This window comes from Aphelocoma coerulescens, chromosome 4 (genome assembly GCF_041296385.1).
Source record: "Aphelocoma coerulescens isolate FSJ_1873_10779 chromosome 4, UR_Acoe_1.0, whole genome shotgun sequence".
NCBI lineage: Eukaryota > Metazoa > Chordata > Aves > Passeriformes > Corvidae > Aphelocoma > Aphelocoma coerulescens.
Window position 1 is genome coordinate 28,418,186 of NC_091017.1, and position 21,492 is coordinate 28,439,677.

A 21,492-nucleotide genomic window follows, 5' to 3' on the forward strand; every position below is an offset into this window, starting at 1 on the left:
CTCTCAAGCTTGTGAATGAGCAGATTTCTCAGGACCTGAAAAAGCCCTGCTGAAAGTATAAACCAAAGCAAAACAACAGCTCACTGAACTGGACTTGTTGCCTTTCCCTCACTGTGTCCCTCTAGGGCTTCTGTTGGATGCTGCTGTGATCTGGACATGGGTCTACGAGATATCAGTGTCCCTCTTGACAGAGACAAATATCTGTGTGGAAAAAGGACATGAGAGATTTTCTGCAGGCCTGTCATGTCACAGCAGACAGTCCTCTGGGGTCCAGAGGTTTGTGCGAGGAGGTGAAATGGGCTATCTAGCAAATTTCTTTCCTTTCACCTCAATAGCTGTTCACACTTTATTATGGGGGCAAGACAACATGAATAAAAACGACATAAAAACTGAAGTCTCAGTAGAAACAATTAAATTATGGCTCTGAACTGGTTTTTACACAGAAATTCTAAGTCAGAGTTCGATTTGTCCCTGCAAGCTATGCGAAGGGGGTAGTTAATACAAATTCTGCAATGTGGCATACAGGATGAACTATTATCTGCACTGTATGTCTCTCTGGATGTTTCATTTGGGGCTTTGAGGAGGCCAACTACATCAGGTTCCTTCAGTAAGTCAGTCAGGTTTGCTCACTGCAGCTTTAGGAGGAAACTAGCTGCAACTCTTGTCCTGGCCACCCCGACATCCTTCATGGTGAGCTTTTCCTCTAGCAAAGGGCAAGGCCCACGCTCTTTGAAACCGCTGGATTAACTGTGCACAATTACACGCTGTACACACAAATGCTCTAACTGCAGGATGCTTTTTACCTAATGTTTTGCCCATGAAAAATGGTGTGGCTGGGATAGCTCTAGAAAGAGCTCCAGAACACTCTTTGAGCTAAGTGCATTTCAGCACATTTCCAAGGAAGCTGCATATCTGCTTTCTACAGCAGATACTTGCTTTGAGAAATGCATACAACTTAAGTCAGGGAACAGGATGTTTGAGAGGTAAAAAGCTTTCTGCCCCCAACTCTTTAAGGGTGAAAAGGTGTGGGGGTTTTTATGTCCCTTCTCACTGTGGTGATGTTCAGTCACTTTTCTCCCCGTTTGATAGATAGAGCAAAGCAAAATAGGTCAAAATTTCTCATTCAATAAATACATTGAAGCAAACAGAACTACTCCAAGGGAGAATTTAGGTTCATGTCCCTCCCATCAGGCTGCTAACAGATACCAAGTAACATGATTGCAGAGCATGCTACATTTGACAGAGGCACGCACAACAGAAAGTCATTGCTTTGGAAGCCAAAAGATCCTGCAGTTTGTCAAAATGTAGCAGGACTACGGGATGGCACTGGGTCACTTAGGAGGTTTGTAGGTCAAGATAGCTGAGCACAAGCTGGCGGGGCAGGGGAGGCTCGGGTAAATGTGCCATGTGCTCCGGGAGGCAAGACAGTACTGCTGGTTCAGCAGGACTGCTCCTGGGTTTATTGAGCCTGGTGATTACAACAGCCTGTCATTAGGGCAGTAAAGTTTAAAGAGGGAGAGAGTGAGAGAGAGAAAAGAATAGGGAATGGAACCACACCTTTGTCAAGAAGCATTTAAAAAATGCACACGTTTCTCACATTCATATGTACAGGTAACACATGCATGAGTGGTCCCTTATCTTCGGCACAGGAACACAGTCAGAAAACAAAAAGAATCCCAGCTCAGTTTCAAACTCCTGTTTGTGGTTTTTGGGTTGGTGCTTGTTGGAGTTTTTTTCTTTTTTTCTTTTTTTCTATTTTACCCACCCCATCAGTTACCCACGTTTGCAGCTGCTTGCTCATGCAAAGGGAATATAGGTCTTTGCTCCGATGCAGCAGTCTCCTGCCAAAACCAGCCACCTGCCTTTTGCAGCCACAGAGGGCTCACGGGCACGGGAGGGATCTGAGCCATGCAAAGGACGGTCATCTCTTCCAGCGCAATGCAAATTGCTGGAGAAAAGCACAGAGAGAGAGGCCCCGCCAAACCCTGTCAACGCCGAGTCCTGGTTAGGCAGAACAAGACGGTGCAGTGGATGGAGGTGCCTACAGTGCCATAAGAGCAGCTCAGGGACCAGACAGCACTTTGAACCCACTGAGAGGCTGAGCATGTTCGTTCCTTGTAATATCAGCTGGATGTGCCACACCAGGGGAAAAGGCAACCCTAGGCTTTAATAAAACAGGCAAACTTCAAAGAGTTTTAAACACTGATTAAAGGCTGCTGGAAATCAAGCAAGTGCTGTGAAAGCACAAAAAAAAAAAATCAAAAAAAGGCAAAACTGAGGCAGACCTTGACCAATTTTTGCTTCATTTACTTTTCCAAAAAGAGAGAGACCTAAGTCTATTTGCATAGCTTTAGGCTGCACGAAATGCTGCAGAAGTCGGCTCTGCAAAAGTAAACACAAATATCTTTGTCAGAAATGCCATGCCTTTTCCTACAGAATAGGGCTAGCCAGCCCAGCACCTTTCCAAGGGCCGAGGAGAATGAGCTGCCTTGCAAAGGTACAGATCTGACACTCTGTCACCAATCACAGAGCTGTTTTAACAAGTTGTAAGGGCAAACTTTTATCTCTAGTGTGCTTCTGAAATGTTTCACAGAAATTAAAGTAAAACCAAAACTCAGAGAACAAACTATAATATGAAAAACAAATTATTCAGTGATGACCTGAACTTCCTAGAAATCACTCTGATCTGCATCAAATGCACCGAATTTGTCATCTTGCTGAAGCCCGTTTTCACCAGCTTGCCTTTGCCAGGCCGGGGACAGATGGGGATTCAGCATCTCTTGGGCACCACTGATGAACGCAGCGCTTGTAGACCTTCTCCTGACACCCCCCGCCCCGGGTGAAGGACACACCGGAGAAGGGGAGAGGGTCTGGCCGTGAAACTAATGCTCTCCTAAAATCCTCCCTGGCCCCGCACGCGTCCCGGGCAGGCCGGAGGAAAGCAGCCTGAAGGCTGCTCTATTTAGCGCAGCGGGAAGTAGAGGGACCCGCTGGAAGGGGAGGCCCTCGGCTTCGTCCGGCGCTCGGGACTCCGCGCGGTGTTTCGGCGGTGTGAAAGCCCACTGCCGGTTCCCAGAGAGGCGACTTTGCATACTTTTACTTCTGCTCTTCGCAGCTGCCCAGCTGGAAGGGCTCCAGCTCCCCCGGTGAAAGGAGGCGAGCGGCGCACGGAGGGGATGGCAGCGGGAACCTGTCCGCCGCCGGCGGGGGCTGGCAGGCTCGGGGGCACCAACCTCCGCTCTCGGGGCTGCGGGGTTGGGAACGGCAGCCGGACCTCCTTCTGCGGCTCCAGCTGTCGCGGGCACAACACGGTTTCTCCTGGGGCGAGCCACGAGCCCATAGTTTGGGAATGGTGCCGCTAGTCCCTCTCGTCACGCACCGAGCCGCGAGGCTGCAGGCGCTCCCGAGCTGGGTGTCCAGCTCATCCCGCGCTGAGCAATCCCTCCCTGGCAGCCCAGTGTCTGCGGGGACAGGGCTTCATTTTGGGGAAGCCTGAGGAGATTTTGTCGATTTCCCCCCCCTCCTTTTCTTTCTTGGCTTTTCTTTTACGCTGTCAGCCGGCTACCGAGCACTACCAAGCTGCACCCCCGGGGGAGAACAGCCCGGGGATAGCAGACGGGCTCTCGGGGCCGTGGGAAAGCGCCGCCGGCCCCCGCCGACGGGAGGGATGCGGGACGGGGGGCGTCCCACGGGGGGCGGCGGGGGCTGGCGCTGGAGGGCGGTACCCTGCGCCCCGCCGTGTCCCGCGAACACCCCGGCGAAAGCAGAAGAAGCGGAGGGGGACACAAGAGGGCGGGGGGGAATCCCCAAAAGGCCGAAAGAGCGTCAGCAGCCGGGAAAAAAGCCCCGCGCGGTCGGGAACAGGGACGGCGCCGGTGACGGTGCTGGGGGCGCCCCCGCGCCGCGCGCTGGGGGGGGGGGGGCCGGGGGGAGCCGTGCCGCGCGCGCGGGGCGGTGCGCGGGGCGGGCGCCGACGTCAGGGCGCCGCGCGCATATTGATGCGGGGGCCCGGCCGCGCTCGCCAAGGAGCAGAAGGAAGCAAGATGGCGGCGCTGTAGGAGCGGGGAGCGCGGCGCCCGGGCTGTGCGTGCTGGATGTCGGCGAGGCTGAGGGACACGGCAGAGGTCAGAGCGGGATTCCCGCGCCGGCCGCCTTCCCCGCCCGGCACCGCCGGGAGGTGTCGCGGGGCAGCGCCGCGCCGCGCCGCCGGGGGTCGGCGAGGAGGGGGCGCCGCCGTGGGTCCCCCAACATGGCTGACTGACAGGGCCGGCGGGGCCGCCGCCGCCCCCTCCCCGCGGGGCCGGACCCGGGCTTCGCCTCGCCGCCCCTCCCCGCGCCTTTGTCTGCGGACGGGGGACGGCGGCCGGAGGCGCCCCGGCTTTGTGCCGCTCCCCGGCCCCGGGCGGACACAAAGGCGGGCGCAGCCCGGGGAGAGGGCAGAAAGGCGGGGGGCTTGCGGGGCTTGGGGAGGGCGAGGGGGTGGCGAGCGGACCGCGGTGCCGGGGGGCTCGGGAGGGAGAAGTGTGTGCGAGCGAGGCGGGGGCTCGGAGCGAGGCCTCCCTTTTTCTGTGCAATGAGCCACACGCGTGTTTTGCCCGCGTTGCTAAACCTTGCCGTCGGGGCACAATGTGGCCACGGGATGAAAAAGAGAATCACTTTCCCGAGCGTGTTCCCCTAAAATAACGCTTTCGGCGAGGTCAGGCTCGTTCCCCGCCAGATGACAGGCAAGAGCAACAACCTCACCACGCCTGAGTCGGACGCGCGGCAGTGTGCGCTCGCTCGCTCGCATCGCGGCGTGTATCGGCGTTAAATCACCTCCTTAGACACCAGCACTCATTCTCGTGCCCAGAGTTAAAAGGAGGCTTTTCGGCTCGCGGTCTGAGTGTTGGAAATTCAGCAGACTCTTTTCTGCTAAGTAATTTTCCTTTTCGGAGTGAGGTGAAGGGAAAAGTGATGTGGTCTAGCGTGCTTTCATCGAAACGCTGCAACCAAAGATCTCATCACAAGATTTGTTTTCCATGATGAGCGGCATGCGAACGTGCAGGCTTTGAGCAGTGATCGGCAGCTCTGAATATATGTTCAGCATAATTTTATTTTCTTCTCCTTTTCAATGTGAAGTTTAAGAGTTTCAGAGATGAGGCGATATACTGTCCCTAGTGAAAGCAGGTCAGTGGGTGTTGTTTGTCGGCTAATGAGGCCGCTCTATTCGCGTGTTAATGGCAGGTTGACTTACTGCAGCAGGGGGTGAGTGCAGTCACACATTCCCTTGTGTATCCGCATGTGTATTCCACTATGGCACTTTCTCTGGAGGCTGTAAAGTGCAAAACAGGACGTGGTTGCCGAAGATACTCAACAGGAAGATGTGAGTGGTCAGTAGTCATGTATAAAGTAGAGTTGCAAGGGGATCTGACTGCTGCTGTAAACTCTCTGAAACAACATACCCATCTTGGATTCTACCCCGCAGAAAACGACCATTTGGAACCAATGAAAATAAATCACTATTGAGCAGTATTTTGTCTCTCTCATGGAAAGTGTAGTATGAACCCTGCCAGTGAAGTCAGAAAACATTTAAATCTAGAAGCCAGGGTGTAGGGAGGAGGGGAAAAAAGGAAGGCAAATATGTGGAAAATAACATTGTTTTGGTTGTGGGACTAAAGTGCTGTTTATGTGAGATGAAGAACTCAAAAGTCATCTTTCAGTGGAAATAGTTGTTTCATTTTGGGAAGTGACATTGAAACAAGACCTTTGTGAATGCATCCAGGGAACCTCAGAAAGTTGTTTTGTGTTGCCCATTCCGAACAAATCTTCAAAAGAAGACAAGGTTGAATGGGAGACACTGAGGCACCTGAATCTACCAAATTATCACTGTTGGTAGTAAGGTTTTTAACGAGAACTTTGGCATTGTGGTGATTCATTGTGGTGGCTTTTAGCCAGGAAAACTGGTATTGTTTTGATATAGTGCACATGGTCCTAGACTTTGGCGTGTCAGCATTGTTTAAAACAAGAAACGTGTGCTTGTTGCAGAGTTATTGAGGAGTTCTGACGATGGACAGATTTCCAAGGTCTCTTGTTGGTACCAGTGCTGCACTGGGTAGCAGAAATAGGAGGTCGTAAATGTTTTGACTTCTGCATGCAGAATTGGGAGAACCTGTAGTTGCTGCTGGAATGGATGTTTCAGCTGCCAAAGTTGGATGGGACTGTTCCTTCTTGCCCCAAGCACTTCAGATACTGCTGGGCCTGTGTCTTCCAAATGATTCCTTTAAATATTAGCAACAGTTAGACAGCCCTAAAGAAAAGGGAAAAAAACCCCTCACCATATTTTGGAACAAACCTGCTGCTCGGATGTTAAAAACATGAAGGTCAGGTTGCATTAATGTTACTGACCCTGGTCAGGGTTACAGGGAGTGCCTCACACCTAAGTTACTTGCATGGACAGTAGTGTTTTTATCAGTGTGCCTAAGCAGTGACTTTAAATCCCTTGTTCCATTTTGTTCCAAGTGGAAGATGTATTTTGTGTTTCTACAGGAGCCAAGTAAGGTCCTTTTTAAAAAGCTGACAATTTGTCAAGGTGGAATTCCTGAAGAGCTGTGAAATTTGGCTTGTCACAGCAAATGACCCCTCTACCTTTCTCCCTCGGCTGCCGCACAGTAGCTCTAGGCATGGTAGCAGCATCTGTAAGCCAGCTTCACAACTGGAGCTTGAAAGTGGTAGAACAAAGTTGCCAAGTTTCAAGTAGAGTCAGTGGTTATCTTGGAAACTGCGCTGGAGAACACAACCACAAATTATTTTGGCAAATAATATACAGTATTTATTTAGTCCAGCTCTCTGATTGCTGTTAAGGCAGTCAGCCAGCAGCATTAAGTGTTGTGACATCATTTTGAAAGGCAATGTGCTGGTTCTGAAATGGAGTGGGATGTACTATGATTCATTATTAAAAAAAAAAGCTGTAGTCTGAACAGAGATAAAGCATATGACTGCATCATGGCTGAAAGCCAAAAAGAGAATTGTATGAATCAATCACACTTGCAGCATTATTCCCATCTCTTACTTCATAAGGCAGTGAATACCATCTTACTCATTTAGTGATATTCTGCAGCAGAAATATGCTTTTGAACACTGAACAAATAACTACTAACAAGTTGCCATAGTTCCGGTTGTTACTTTATCATCACTGCTTGCTTACATGTTCAATTTGCATACCTCGTCCCAATAATCCTAGATAATAAAGCCTTACAAATGGAAAGTACCATGAGTAATCATCCTCTCAGTCACCTATTGAAAAGAAATCACTTCTGCCTTACCTTAGGGTAGATAAGTCTGCTTTAAAAAATTATCTATATGTGTGTGTGTATATATACGTATATGGAAAATCACCCATTTTGCCAAGGAATTGCTCAGTGGGTGGATGCAGAGATGGTGGGGTTAAGGAATAAAATTCTGAACCTCCAGCATCAGCTGGACTAATCCCAAGGACAGCTGATGACTGACCCAAAAAGGTTGTTTGGATTAAAATACTGGGAATGTGCCTTGCATTACATAGCAGGGAGTAACAGGAGGAAGGTAGAGAAAAACAAGGTTTGAGAAATAGAAAGAACAGCTAACTAATTTCACCCACATATCTCACACTGTTCTTGAAATGAAGAAAAAAATAAGTCCTAACTTATAGGTGGATCTACTAGTTTTTCATAGTAAAGGATTTTAAATCTGGGGTTACTTTAAAGACAATTGCCATGCTTTGAAAAACACTTTAACAAATAAAATCATAAAGATTTAGATTCGTGTCTATCTTTTCAAGCAGGCTTGCTCATCTGTGTCAAACACCTTCCAGAACTCTGAATCATCTTAGTAACCTGAACAAAATTCAGGCTGTCTTTAAAAAGCAAAGTTTTCTGTGGAGGTGGGGATTCCAAGTTGGAGTGTTATTGCCTTGTAGTATACATATGGCAAGAAATCCCAGAAGGATTATTCTTTCAGATAAATAAAGGCTTGCAGTATCTGACCTAATTTCTTGTGTGTGTGTTTTTCCTCTTACTAAAACAAAAATAATAAATGAAATACAGGAGGCATTTCTGTTGCAGTGTGGAAAGGAATAGGGTTGTTCTATGCTCAAGTTCAGCAAGAAAGGATAATTCAGCATTTTAAGCCTAATCAAGTACAAGTTTTGTTAAACCACAACAGACAGAGTGAGCAGGTGAGTGTTTAGATAGCTAAGATAACCAGGAATAGCTCAATAACCAAATACCCCTTGGAAGTGTCTTCCCGAGGTACAGGGCAGTACCATCGGCACTCTGATTAAATACTATGATGCAATTTAGACAATGAAATAATCTTCAGATGTTCTACAGCATTACCTCTAACCTCAAATATATTCCACGTTTTCCCAGCATACGAATATTGGTTTTACCAGGTGTATGCATGGCGGAGGAGAAGTTTCCAGGTTTAAGTTGAATTTTTGCAGCTGTATAAAAGAACATCTTCTGCATTCTTTACTCTACATGAGCTCCTCTGTCCCTAAATGTACATTTCAATGACTAAAGTTTAAACAACTCTTCTGCCTAATCTCCTTTCCAATAATGCATAAGCAGTCCAAGTTTGTGTTCCAGCGTCCTGGCGTGAGCTACCCTAAGTCACGCTGTGTTGGGAAAGGATTTGGCTCCATTGCAGTGAAACCCCAGCTTACCAAGTGGGTAGGTTTAGGTCAGGAGGATGACTCTCCATGTGGTTGCGTGCACGTGGTTTGAGTGTTTACAAACAGTGTCCCAGCATCCTCGGCAGCTGCCTTGACGCAGCCAGTGAGGACAGAGTTCTAGGAATGTCCCTGGTCCTCACGGACAGTGGAGGAGGGGGAAAGGAATAAAAAACTGCACAGTTTTAAGAACACATATCATAGTTTGGGTTTTGGCTGAGCTTTCTGCATCTGTGTTACATTCTAGACCACTGTGTCCTTTGTCAAGTGCCGTTGTTTTTATCCTCTGCGCTTCAGTGCAGTCTGGGCTGTGTTGACGGGTTTGTCTGGAACAGACTGACCCAAAGTATGAGATGGGGGCTAAGGGAATTGTCACAAAGGTTTCAAGTTATTTTTGTGCCCCTCCTCCCCTTTTAAAAATGTATAATTAATTCAAGTCCCAAAAGCTTTTGTGACAAAACAGCTCTTTACAGTACAAGAATCCTACTGTAAATGGTTATATATTTTTTCCTTAATTAAGCATGATTCACTGCCTGTTAGGATACTAGAACAATTCCCTTTTTAAAGAACAAGAAAGAAATCATGAATCCTACTAACTTTATGAGTAAAATCAAATAGCTGAAAGTCTTTATTACTTAATGAGACATGTTGACACAAAGAGGCGTTGCTGTTACGAAAGCTAATACCACTGCAAGGCAAGTTTTGGATCTGCATTAAATGTAAGCAGCTTGGTGGAAATTTCTGCATTTACCCAATCAAGTGAATAATGGCACCAATCTGTTGCTCAAAAAAAAAAAAAAAAAGTGTGGGGGGAAGTGGTGGTAATCATTGGGGATGCCTTGCAGAGATGAAAATTTTGTGATTCTGTGAAAATGCACTGTAGCTGGTCAGAAGCACCCAACTGACAACATGTTTCATGCTCTACCCTCTGGACCTAAACCAAACCTGTCAGGCCAGTTCTGGTCTTCAGAGACACTCGAAGCCTATGCCCTGCATGTGCAGTAGGACCTTATTATCAGAGGTTCTATCTGCTTATGCTCCTTATCCAGTCCCATGCACATTTTTTTCAGACTTTCTTAGCAGTTTTGTAGGAAGCACTTAGAACATTGTGCAAAGCACATCACTTGCTTTACAAAATGAATCCTAAAATCTGTTTTCTCCTCATAGGGAGGAAGCAGTTGGTACAAATGCCTCTTCCATATTCTGAATTTGTCTGGATGAGTCATGGTATTCACTGTCATGCAACAGAGTAGGAAGGCTGATCCCACATCTTGTTATACACATGGCTGCTGCTAGCAGTTGTACGTTCACATTGGTTGCTCCCATTTTATGTTGATGTCTATTACAACACTGTAATTTTGTAATTACACTGGAGTGGTTTCTTGCTCACCTGTCCTGTCATTTTCAGGACAAAATGATTTGTGTCATATCCAGAATCTGCTTCTGTTTCAGTAAGCTCTTTACCACCTTTCATTTTCTTTTCTGGCTTCTTTTTGACCTACAGTTCCCATTACTCTTGCACCAGCTAGGTAGCAGAAGGTAGCAAGCAAGAGTAAAGAATGTGAGAGAATATATGACAAAGGCATTCCTGAGTTTGCCCTGACTATTTGTTCCTTCTCTTGCCACTTCTACGGTTGTTAGAGAGATCAAACGGTAAACATTAACCCTGGGCCTGATTCTGGTGGGAGAGTTTTGCCCTCAATTTCAGTGTCCTTTAGTATCTTTCCAGATTTGTCCCTTGGAATAAAAGACAACAACTGTTCATGCAACACTCACCCCCATTTCATGCCCCTGATGCTTTTTTTCATCTTTGTTTAATCTGTTTGTTCTTTCACTGCTACTTCACTTGTGTTTGAAGTCACATTCTTTGAAGTTATAAAATTTTTATACTTGCCAAAGGACACAAAACTCTTTCAGCTCTTATGTAAGCAAAAAGGAGAAAAGAATGATTGCGTATTTTCTCTTGTGTGCAAGTAGCATTACTCTCCTCACGGTAAAATGAGGAAAAGGAATTGCTGCAGTAAAACAGGAAGGAGTTTCTACCATTTTCCCAAAGTTAAAGACCACAGAAGTAAGGCATTTCCATGCAGCTTCACGTGCATGTACAGCTTAATAAAAGGAATGCCATTTATCCCCTAAAGAGAACATAGTAAACGGGGAAATACATGGGACTCATCTCTTCCTGGGATATGGAGCAGTGGTGGTATGTGTGTGGACATATTACAGATTTTAACATACTTTCTTTTCAGGTTACCAAATTTTTGTTCCCTCTGCACTCCTTTGCATGCTTTTATATTTCACTTCAAGTTTTTCTGCCCAAAAAGCTCTGAAGTATTACTTAAATGGCAACACTAAAAATCAAAAACATGAAAGCTGAACAACTGGCAAGGGTCAGATTTAACACTTACTTAATTTTGTATATCTAGTAGACATTTTGGGGCAAGGAAAATGTATGCTAGTGTGTTTCCCATTCCATGCACAGGTAGTTGCAAATGTACACATCACATACCTAGGAGCAAGTGAAAATATAGACCAAATAGGGAAAAACACATTTATAAAGATGAAAAGCACACAAACCAGAAAAATACAGCCTTTCACTCCTCTGCTGTTTTTATGGTGCTTTCCATACTCTACATGGAATATTTATTTTCCTTAAATAAGTTTAGAATTGTACTTTTCTGCTTCCCTGTAATCCTTAATGCAGAGCAGCTTCTGTAGGTGTGAGAAAGCAGTAAGAAAACCAAGAATTGTGCTGATTTGTTTTCTTTCTTTTATTATTGTGTGTAGTGCCTGACAAGTGAGAAACCAGACAGGAAAATACAGATTTTATCTATTTTTCCACTGTGTCTATGTTGTGAAGTTGACAATACATTACGTATAGGTGGCTTTTTTTTCCCCCCCCATGTCACCTGACTTGTGATCCTGCAAACTGCCATTTTCACAAAGCCCTATTTTCCTTGGGCTCAGGAAGCTATACCAGAGGCACTTGGAGCAGTGAGGCACCTAGTCAGTCATATACTTTGTAGTGCTGGAAAAAAGAAAAAGTTGTTTTGGGGCTATTTTTTTTCTTTTTTGAGGGGACAGGGAGAAGAAATGGATGGAAAGACTACAGGTATAGAAGCTAAAATCTAATTTTTACTTAAAAACCTCCAACTTTTCAAAGCAGTTGCAAGTTAACATGTATTTTGCTATAAAACAAACTTTAGCAGATGAATTAAAAGTTATGCTTCTGGAAGAGTGAGTCTAACTACTCAGAGAATAGCTGCTTTTTCTTGAAACAACAAGCTGGTTGGAGATACTTCGTTGGACAAGTTGGAGCATGAGTCTAATTCAGGATGGCAACTCTGATGCTTCTAAATATAAGGAGAGTGGATAGAGTGAAATTAATTATTGCACATTAGGAGGCACCTCATATCCCAGCCATGAAACAGAATCCCACTGTGCTTTGGGCTATACAAACATAAGCCATTTTTGTTCTGTCTTACCATTTAATTCAGTAAAAGAGGCAGAGAAAAGGGGTCTGGCAGCACACAAGGGGCCAGAGTGTTAGTAACTCTTGTTTATAGCAGAGGCAGGCAGCTCCCTTTCAAAAAACTAAATATTTGCAGTAAATAAAGCAAAGCTGCTATTAGTGCCCGCTCTGTGCATGTGTGTGTGTGTGTCAGAGGAGTTCCTAAGCAGCACTGCTGCAGCCTTTTCCCCAGGGTGCTAATGTTAATGAGCAGGCAAAACATGCAAAGAAGGAGAGAAAGGGTATAAAATTAATAAGCAACAACTGAGAACCAAAGCACACAGAGATCATGCAATGTGGTACAAACCCTGCTGGAGTCATTCATTTCTGTGCCTTTTTTTTCCTTAACCCTAGAAGACCTACAGGAAAGCTGTGGTATAGCTGGGAACTGAACCCATATCTCCTAAACCCCAGTGCTTTACCCATGATACCCTCCTTCCTGCTCATTCAGAAGTTTACTGATCGTTTTCTCTGCTTACTAAGATAACAGAAGTATCAATTTTAAGAAACAGAAACTAGACGCTTTTCACTTTTTTTCAGAATTTAGTTTTCAGTAGCATTTTCTGTTGACTGACAACCTGTTCTGGTTTTGCTGCACAAACTTACGGACCTCTAAATCAGCAATGCTTACCAAAACAACTCAGCAAATTAAAATTAAACAAATCTCCTCAGGGAAAAGGATGGCTTTTTGTTCACTGCTTTGCAGCACTGTTTAAACCCTCCACTCCAAGTGAGAAAGGATGCAGGGAAGAATGTTATCTCAGTTTTACTGGCACTGTAGGTGTCTACATGTACCTCCAAACAAATAATTAAAATAACAATAATTCAAAGTAGTATGTTTTGTCAGTTAATCACAGTGTGTGAAACAGTTATGACATTTCTATAAGTAGGTACTCTAGTTAACTCCCTTTAATACCCTCAATCCTCCTATTCATTCAGGCAAGATTTCCCACAGTCTGCAAACTGTTCATGTACATCAGCTCCAACCTACCACACAACTCCCACTTGATCTGTTTTATCAATTAAAGGTTTGTCAGGGTCCATGAACCCTCATGTTGACATCATACTTGGTAGCAGAGCTCAACGGAGGGAAAAATACCAAAACAAAACCAATTTTAATTTGTTGTCAGAAATCTCTACTGGAGATGGGATGCACAAACCTGCAGGTAATATTAACTATAGCAGCATTCAAAGCTTTCTGTTCAAGAGTCTCCCTTTATCTCATCACAGGGATTGGAGAGGGTAAGCTTTAATGTCTCTGGCCTTTGTGAATTCCTTTGCTGTGGGTCATAGTCACAGCTCAGCCTGCCTGGTTACATAGCACATTTAACCAAGAGCCTACCCTATTTACCTTCAGAACATTCATGGACTTGTGATACAATCCATGATGAAATGCATTTGGTAATAAAATCCAATAGGTAATTTAGCTTGTGCAGCATCTCTGGATGCTGGCAGACGCAGTTGACTGTGAAGAACAGATAGATTTTTCCCTGCCATGTTTAGAGATACAGTAGCACTGCAAACTACTTTGGAAAAAGATGGAGCAGAGCATTTGGACTTGCCTCCCGCAGTTGCTCCTCTCCCCACAGTAGTCTGGAGGTTTAGCCAGCCAAGCCCCACATGGCTCGCATGCACGTGGCCATGCTGTTTACAAACACCCTCCCAGGTGTCCCACTGCAGCTTGTGAGAGCTCCTGTTTTTCACCTACGTTCTTGGCTGCTTGTAGCAGTTGTAGCCAAAGGCAGGTCTGTGATGGGCTGTGGAGCCTGCTAGCTTGTTCAGGTTTGCTCATTTTACATTTAAGCAATATTCAGGCCAGGGGTTTAGAGCAAGGTCGTCCACAGTGAGTCAAAAATAGAAACTTCATTGCTCGATAGCGTAGTAGCACTGGAGAGCGCTAGCTAGATATACACACAACAGTGAGGAAGGTACTTTTCTGCTTTCCAGAAACACTACTAGGGAATTGGGTAACGTTTACAGTAGGGCAGGATTTCAAAAAGCCTGTGGAAACGAATGGACGCTTTTTTTTTTCATTTCCCACTAACAAACCAGGGACCACTTCTTCTCCAGGTTTAAGAGATGGGGCTCAACAAAACACAAGTAGTTCGGAGCAGCTACTATGTAAAATCAGAGTTGCATTATCATTCAGAGAAGACTGCCTTAGTTCTGCTTTGTTTTAGCAAGCCATTGGTGTACTGTAAGAAAGAGGTTTGAACAGCTGTGTGTTGCAGCATTAAATGGCCTCCCATAGCTGAGGCACAAAAAGACAAAGCCTGTTCCTTTCCAGCTGCTCAGCTAAAATTGTATTGACTTGCTTTTGCTATTCTCCTCACCAGTTCAGAGTTCAAGGACTCATATATCTACCGTACCTTGAGTTCAGATAACAAGATATAACTGCATGGAGGGAAACAAACAGAAAAGTTCCTGTTCTTCAAAGACGAGCTCTTTTTCTGTACTTGTTCCCCTGTTTTGTTTCGGGGTGTGCACAGTTTATTTTTCTCCTTTTGTTTTACTCTCCCTCCCTGCACCCCCTCCCGCTCACCCTCTGCTGTGTGCACACCCTCTTCCAGCCGCCTCTCGGGCTTGCCTGGCCGAGAAGTGCAGACTCAGCAGGGACTGGTAACACTTTAACTCTTTGTCCTATTCTCAGCTCTCCCAGGAAAGGTCAAAGCAAATGAGACTTACAGCTCCACTTGAAACAGAGCCACTGTAATGGAGAGGGATATTGACCACAGACTGTTCCCCCTCTCACATGTTTTTTCTTTTTTCTTGAAGCATATAGAGTGTGTGGCAAGGGTGAGATGAAACTTTGCATGGGTTTGGGTGGTTGGATCTGCTTATTTCTCGTCAAGAGGAAATGAAAGACTCGTGACTTTTGTTTGTACTGGCCATATCGTGCAATTTCTACTGATAAACAGAAATAATTTAGGAACTACTTCCTCAAATGCCTGAAACGTGGTCTTAATTTCATCAGTGCAAAGCCAGCAAAAAGCTATTACAGACACGAAGTCTCTGTTATGTGTCTTTGAAGTAATTTTGGAAACTTTGGCAATGTGCCCTTATACAGTTTTTTTCCCTAAGAGCCACAGTTTTGCATTGTGTTCTGGGACCATATGGGCTCCAATTTTAGTGACTTAGGGCAGAAAGGAGTTCCATTTTTCTTAAGAACAATTCAGCACTGCCATTTGCTTACACTGATAGACGAACCTGTGGGGCCACCATCAACATTAGCACACGTCCACGTGTGCCATGTACAGGAAAAAGGTTCCCACTTGCCCTTCAAACACCCCGCCGCGGTGTCTCACAGGGCTGCAAGGGGTGTGCGCCAGCCGGGGCGCTGGCGCTGGTTGGCTCAGCGACATCACGCTGGCGCCAGGCTTTACCTCTCGGCTTTGGCACTCCAGGTCATGCTGGTGTCTCGCCACGTGCTTACGCGCACATGGCAGCAGTGTTTACAAACATGACCCCAGAACTCTTACGGGCAGTTATGAAAGAGGCAGCGAGTGCCACATCTCACGCACCAGACTGACCTAGATCGCCAGCACTGGGAACGAATAGCGAGGCAGTCGTACCAATACAGGCTCTGAGAGACGTTCAAAGCTGATGATTTTGCTCCCAAACTGTTTTGAAGTATCATTGCCACCATGAGAACGTTTTCCACCATAAGCTAAAAATAGCTACTATTAACTAGCAGGAGCGGCGGGTAAGTGATTCAGCAACTCAGGGATAGAAGTGACTGTATTCTTCAGCACTCTAAGTCTGTTTCTGCGTTGAACTAACTCAGCACATAAAATTTTCACAACGGGAAGGAAATGCAAAGCTGGCTTACTTCAGCTAAAAGAAAAGAACACTGCATGATCGTGTAGTTCCTGATTGACAGTTCCTTTTTTATTCCTTTATTAACACTTGCACTCAGGCACTAATGAGTGCTTTGTAGTCAGGCTGTGACCATCCATTTAGGAAAAAAATACCTTAGTCGTTTCAAATGAAACACCTCCATCTACAAAATATGACTATCACTGTATGACTGATTTGGTTTTTTTGACATGGGCCTTAAGAAAAAAAAAACATAGCCGAAACTCTGGTTCAGCAAACCAAGCACTGAATGCTCAACTGTCAAATGTCCATGTTCTATCTTCACATGTATATTTTTTACAGTACGGGTCTACTGAAAGAAAGAAAGCATCCCTTCCTCACCCTTGAAGCTTTTCAAAGAAGTTTGTATTGTATGCCAAAGTACTCCAAAGCAGTTTGCTTTCTAAAGTTAGCAGTTTATAGTAAAGTGGAGTACACGGTCCAAGAATTAGTTTTGGACATATTCTAGCATTCTTGAAGTTGTCTCAGAAATACAAGTGTGTGGAGGAAGACAGGTACTATAACTGTGAGTGATTGCTTAAGATAATCAAAGTTTTCTTGAAAAAGATGCTAAATGAGCAAAAATAACCCATACTTAAAAATTACTTCCAGTTTTCACTTTTGGAATTGAAGAATTTAATCTCAGCTTTGCAAAAGCGTCCTAAATGATGAAAAATTCTTTTTCCCCTCCCAAATAGAAAGTTTGACTTTTCAGAAGTAGATGAGATGGTAGAAAGATGTTAGTTCCATTTTGTATTAGTTACTGTAATACATTTCAGTGTTTGTAAATATCATAAAGATAAAGCCTGTAGGAAAGACACACTATGGGCCTCTCTATGCCTCTTCTGCAATACAGTTCAATCCCTCTACTGAATAAAATTTTTGTGAGTCATCATCTTTTCCAACCATACCCATGACAGCTCTGCATTAGAGTTGTCAAAATTCCTGCAAAGGTTTTTCACTCTGTAAACGAAATAAAACAAGAGAGGCTGACATGTGTTCACTCTGGCTTGGTTACTAACTGATTTCACATGGTCTCAGGTAGCTCTGACCTGAGCTGGGGAAGTGCTCTGGAGGTCAGCTCCTGACCCATTGCCAGTTTTGTGCAGTCTCCTAACTACTTTTAATCTTGTATTTAGAATGTGAGCAAATGTACTTGGTCAGTTATTAATGTCTTTTCACTGCTCAATGTTCATTACACTGTGTATAAAAGACCTAGAAATAAGAATGGAAGTACTTAAAATAGGTCACTGCTGTGTTCAAATTTTAAGAGTTCTTTGTAGCATTTCTCCTGCCTGAGGAAAGCAAATCCACCTTAGTGTGAAACTGTACAAGTATGGGCAGAATGAGAGAAAGGAGAATTAGAGCCTTAGTATAAAATCGTCCCTTAATGTACATAGCTTTCCTCTTGGGTACATCACCATACATCCTCTGGAGTCTTTCTTCAGAAACCCTGAAGCACTCTTTAAATTGTTCTGAATCAGAAAGTACTGAGGTTTACAAGGACTGGATTATTAGTATTTATGATGTCTGTGGGCTTTACCAGTACATTTAACTTAACCAGTGTAAGGTCTATACAGATACACAAATTCTGTTTGGTCTATCTTTGACTCAGAGAATCTTCTTATTGTTAGCATTTATAATATTTTCTTACTTTCTATGAAGAGCTTCTTTATTCACCCAGTAAAGGGAATATAAGCAAAGAAGTGCTGCTTATGATGAAGATTATTTTATTCAATGCTTTTAGTTGGGGCAGGAGGGAAGGGAACAGTGTAATATTACCATTGTATGCTACAGGGTGAATACTGCCATTGTGTCAGTTTAGATGAGTATCTGAAAATAAATACAGACTCTGTCATGGGTTTGTCCTCTACGTAAAAAAGCAGTGGAAATCTTGTTTAACAAGTTCAGCAAAAGGCACACCTAAAGTTTAATTATGTCTTCAGATGCATGGGTGCAAGTCTTACTAAAGAGTTTTATTCAACTCCTAGGGAACAGACTTAGGACTTTTTATTTTTCTTAGATGGATTGATCTACAGTCATGACAGCGTGCAGTTTGGGGAAGAAAATCCCTTGGCATAATAAACAACTATTCTCAGCCATAGTCTCTCTGCCACCTAGATGTGTAGGACAGAGCAAGAGATTATTCACCAGTTTATATTTTTCAGTCAATACTCCTCTTCCCTCATCCCTCTGAAAAACCTATCTACCAAAAAAGCAGGGGAAGATGGAAAAGAGATAAAACAGCACCTCTGGTATTTACCTGAGGGTTTTGCATTAATGTCTCCTGGACCTGGGAATCTTGGATACTTTCTGAACTGCACATCAATTCTGCTCCAAAAGTTGCAGCACTGAATGAGGCACAGTAAGAGGACTTCCTGACCTAGAAAGTAGACAGACAGGGGTCAAATTGTTCTTCTGTCTCTCTTACTCATTGTTTTCTCAGCAGAAGAGGGTTCCTTAGCAGACCAACTGCTTATTGTTTTTATGAGAATAAAATGTACAGAACACCTGCTAGAAAATACATTGAGTTACACTAATAACTGCCCACAGCACTCAAAGGCAAGGTGGGAACATGCAACAGGCCTCCAAAATATATGTTCAGTATAAACCACTGGCAGAAAATGTTTCCCATCACCCTAATTAAAAACATAACAATTCCTTTAAATTCAAGAGTCACAAGAACTATAATATGTGAAAAAGAGAGCAAAAGCAATGAAAGGAACAAGGAGCATTTCAGATTTTTTACAGCACTAGGGAATGTGTGGGGTAAAATGCCCAGAGATGTACTTAGGAAAGCAGGAAAATCCCACCTAAAAGAGTGAGTTTAAAAAAACAAAAGATGGCTGAGCCATACTAACAATGGCTCTCCTTCATATTCACAGGATTAAACCAGTGAGGTGCTGAGGTTTCTTCCCATGTCTCTCAGTCCTACAAGAAACTACTGTGCTTTGCCCTCCAGCCTACCTTTGGCCATGGCCAACCTCCAAAGCTTCAAAATATGATGAAAGCCCTATTTCTAGTAGTCAAGTTATGTATCAATGAAAGTAAGCAGCTGCATATATTTAACAGCCAAGCTGCAGAAACCCTGATTTATGAATTCAACAGAGATACACCAGAAGCAGCAAAATCAGACCTTCTCTTCTACTCATGTTTCACTATCCCAGCAGCCTTTTTTTTCTTTTTCCTAATTTTTTATCCTTGCTGTAAGTCCACAAACATGGAGTATGGTTGTCTCAAGAAAGGCAATTTTCACGAAACTCCATACAATGTCATGCTTCAGTGTAAAGTTTTGATGTGGAGAAATTGGGTTAGTTTAATTTTAAGGGGAAGAGTATCTTTCCTTTGTGAGCCCCTTTTTGGCCTGTTCAAACTTGCTTGCACCCTTATCCACAAAAAATCTCTGCAGGATATACTAAACAGCCTTCCCCTGTACCAGTGCACAGCAGTGAGAAAGATGCACAAGCTGTTCCTAAAAGTTGTATGAAATAGCCATGGAAGAGACCATTTATTCAATCTTCTTCTCCCAAATCAGCCAAATCATAACTGGCACTTTTGATAAATAGGTGGATAATCTGCTTTAGAAGACCTCTGCTAGTAGAGATTCAATACTCTTCCAAGTCTTCTCATTTTGATGAACATTTTTTCCTTTTGGACAGATAAAGTATTCCAGTTGAAGCCCTGCCAAGGCTTAAGAAGAAAAGTAACTTAATATCTGACAAAGTCACCAAAAGAGCCTGTGCAAAAATTGCCCTTTTTTCTTAAAAAGGTTGATATAACTTCTCAGCTTGATGTTCACTCTAACTCCAGGAACTCCTGTTCCTCATTCAGTGTTTTTCCTCATGATTGTTCCTGCCTTGAGACATTGCCCTCAGGTTACCAAGACAAGAAACCCCAGAAGAACTTCAGAAAAAAAGCTAGTGTGTGAAACAAAGAAGTTGGTGTCATCAAGGAGGAGGAACTGCATAGTGAGGGGATCTTAAGTAATTACACATTTTTGTGAGGGTCTGGTGATCCATTAGAATGTGAATTTCTTGGCCAAAGGACCATGCCTGTGTTACCTGGGCACACACTGCTGCTATTCTGTGCATCATGCAAAGAGTTCTCTGCCAGGGAAGATGATCTGGACAATACAATGAACAGCTGAAGTGTAGGTACTTGCTAAATGTGGCAGTAAAGAGAAGTGGGAAAAACAGATGCAACACAGTACTTAATCTTAATAGTATGTATGGCTTTGTTAAGCTGTAGTGAATGAAGACAGAAACATGTTTCAGAGAATGCAAAACACTAGAAAATATTTCTCCTGATCTGTAGTGACAGAGGTGTATGGTTTGTCCATGGGAAGATCTGAATTCTCCTCCTCTTTGTTGTTCCTGTGGCATTTTCAGATGAAACTTGCAAATTATGAGTGTTCCTATGTATTCTGACTCCAAATACAATAGCTTGTGCTGGATCAGGGCCTCCAAACGGGCAGCACAGAGTGAGGGAGCAGGAAGTAAAGCACAGTGAAAATAACTCCGGAGTGTGAGCTAGCTAGCATACACTAAAGGCACAGAAGGGCTCTCAGGAGCTACCTTTGGCTCTCTAGCACAATTTGAAGAAAGCTAGTATTTGAAGAAGGCAGCAGCCAACATATTTCAAATTGCTGAAAGGAAACAAAGACAGCAGGTGTGCTTAATCTAAAGACCCTGCCGTCCCAGCCTGTCGCTTAAAGCAGGTTCCTTTGTAAGTACCAGACATTTTTGTGAATTAGGACCACTTCTAGGCTCCTGCTCCTTAAGGATACAGTCTATAGGGACTTTAAGTCTCATGGTTTTGGCTATAAGCTGTAGGTTGGCTGAATGTATTACTGAGTGATTATACATTTCTCTGAGGCATTTGCCCTTTTAGCAGACTATGGTAACAACAGACAGTTGTTTGCTTCAGTGTGGCACTTCTCAGCTGCTGCTGGCTGCTTCCCTGTGTGCTCCTTCCTCTGAAGACTTCACCACAGTATGCCTGAGAGTACTGCTGCAAAAACAGGGTTCAGAAATTCTCTTATCAGGAACATATACAGACTGACCACCTACCCAAGCAGCTATTTCCTTCATTTGTTTGTTTTTTCAACGTCCCAGAAAGTTGTAGTTTATGCCACCAGCAGCAAGTGTGGCCACTTCCACAGTTCTTTGTAAAGCAGTGGCACAAACTGTTAAATTATCTAAAAAGAGCAAACAAGTGTTGCATTTTTTTCAAAGATTAGATTGAAGGAAAAAGCTCTCTCCTGTAGTTCTCTCCTTTTGTTTCTAGTTTTAATATTTAATGAACATGTGATATTGTTTTAAGTTAGTCCTGATGGTCTTGTGAAGTTAGTATTTAAAGCAGATGGCTGCAGTGCTTTAATAAGATGGTTACTATAGAAACACAGTAGTGTGAAAGCAAGAGTTTCTGTAATGCATGGTTC

The 21,492-nt window shown here is 44.0% G+C and overlaps 1 protein-coding gene across 2 annotated transcripts in view; it reads left to right on the forward strand.

Annotated features, from left to right (window-relative positions):
* Positions 1-4,026: 4,026 nt before the first annotated feature.
* TET2 (tet methylcytosine dioxygenase 2) overlaps positions 4,027-21,492 on the forward strand; it is a 71,708-nt gene continuing 54,242 nt past the window's right edge. For both annotated transcript variants that reach the window (XM_069013279.1, XM_069013281.1), the window contains exon 1: positions 4,027-4,124. In XM_069013279.1, the coding sequence (XP_068869380.1) occupies positions 4,095-4,124 (30 nt within the window). In that variant the 5' untranslated portion in view covers positions 4,027-4,094. The remainder of the gene's footprint in view (positions 4,125-21,492) is intronic.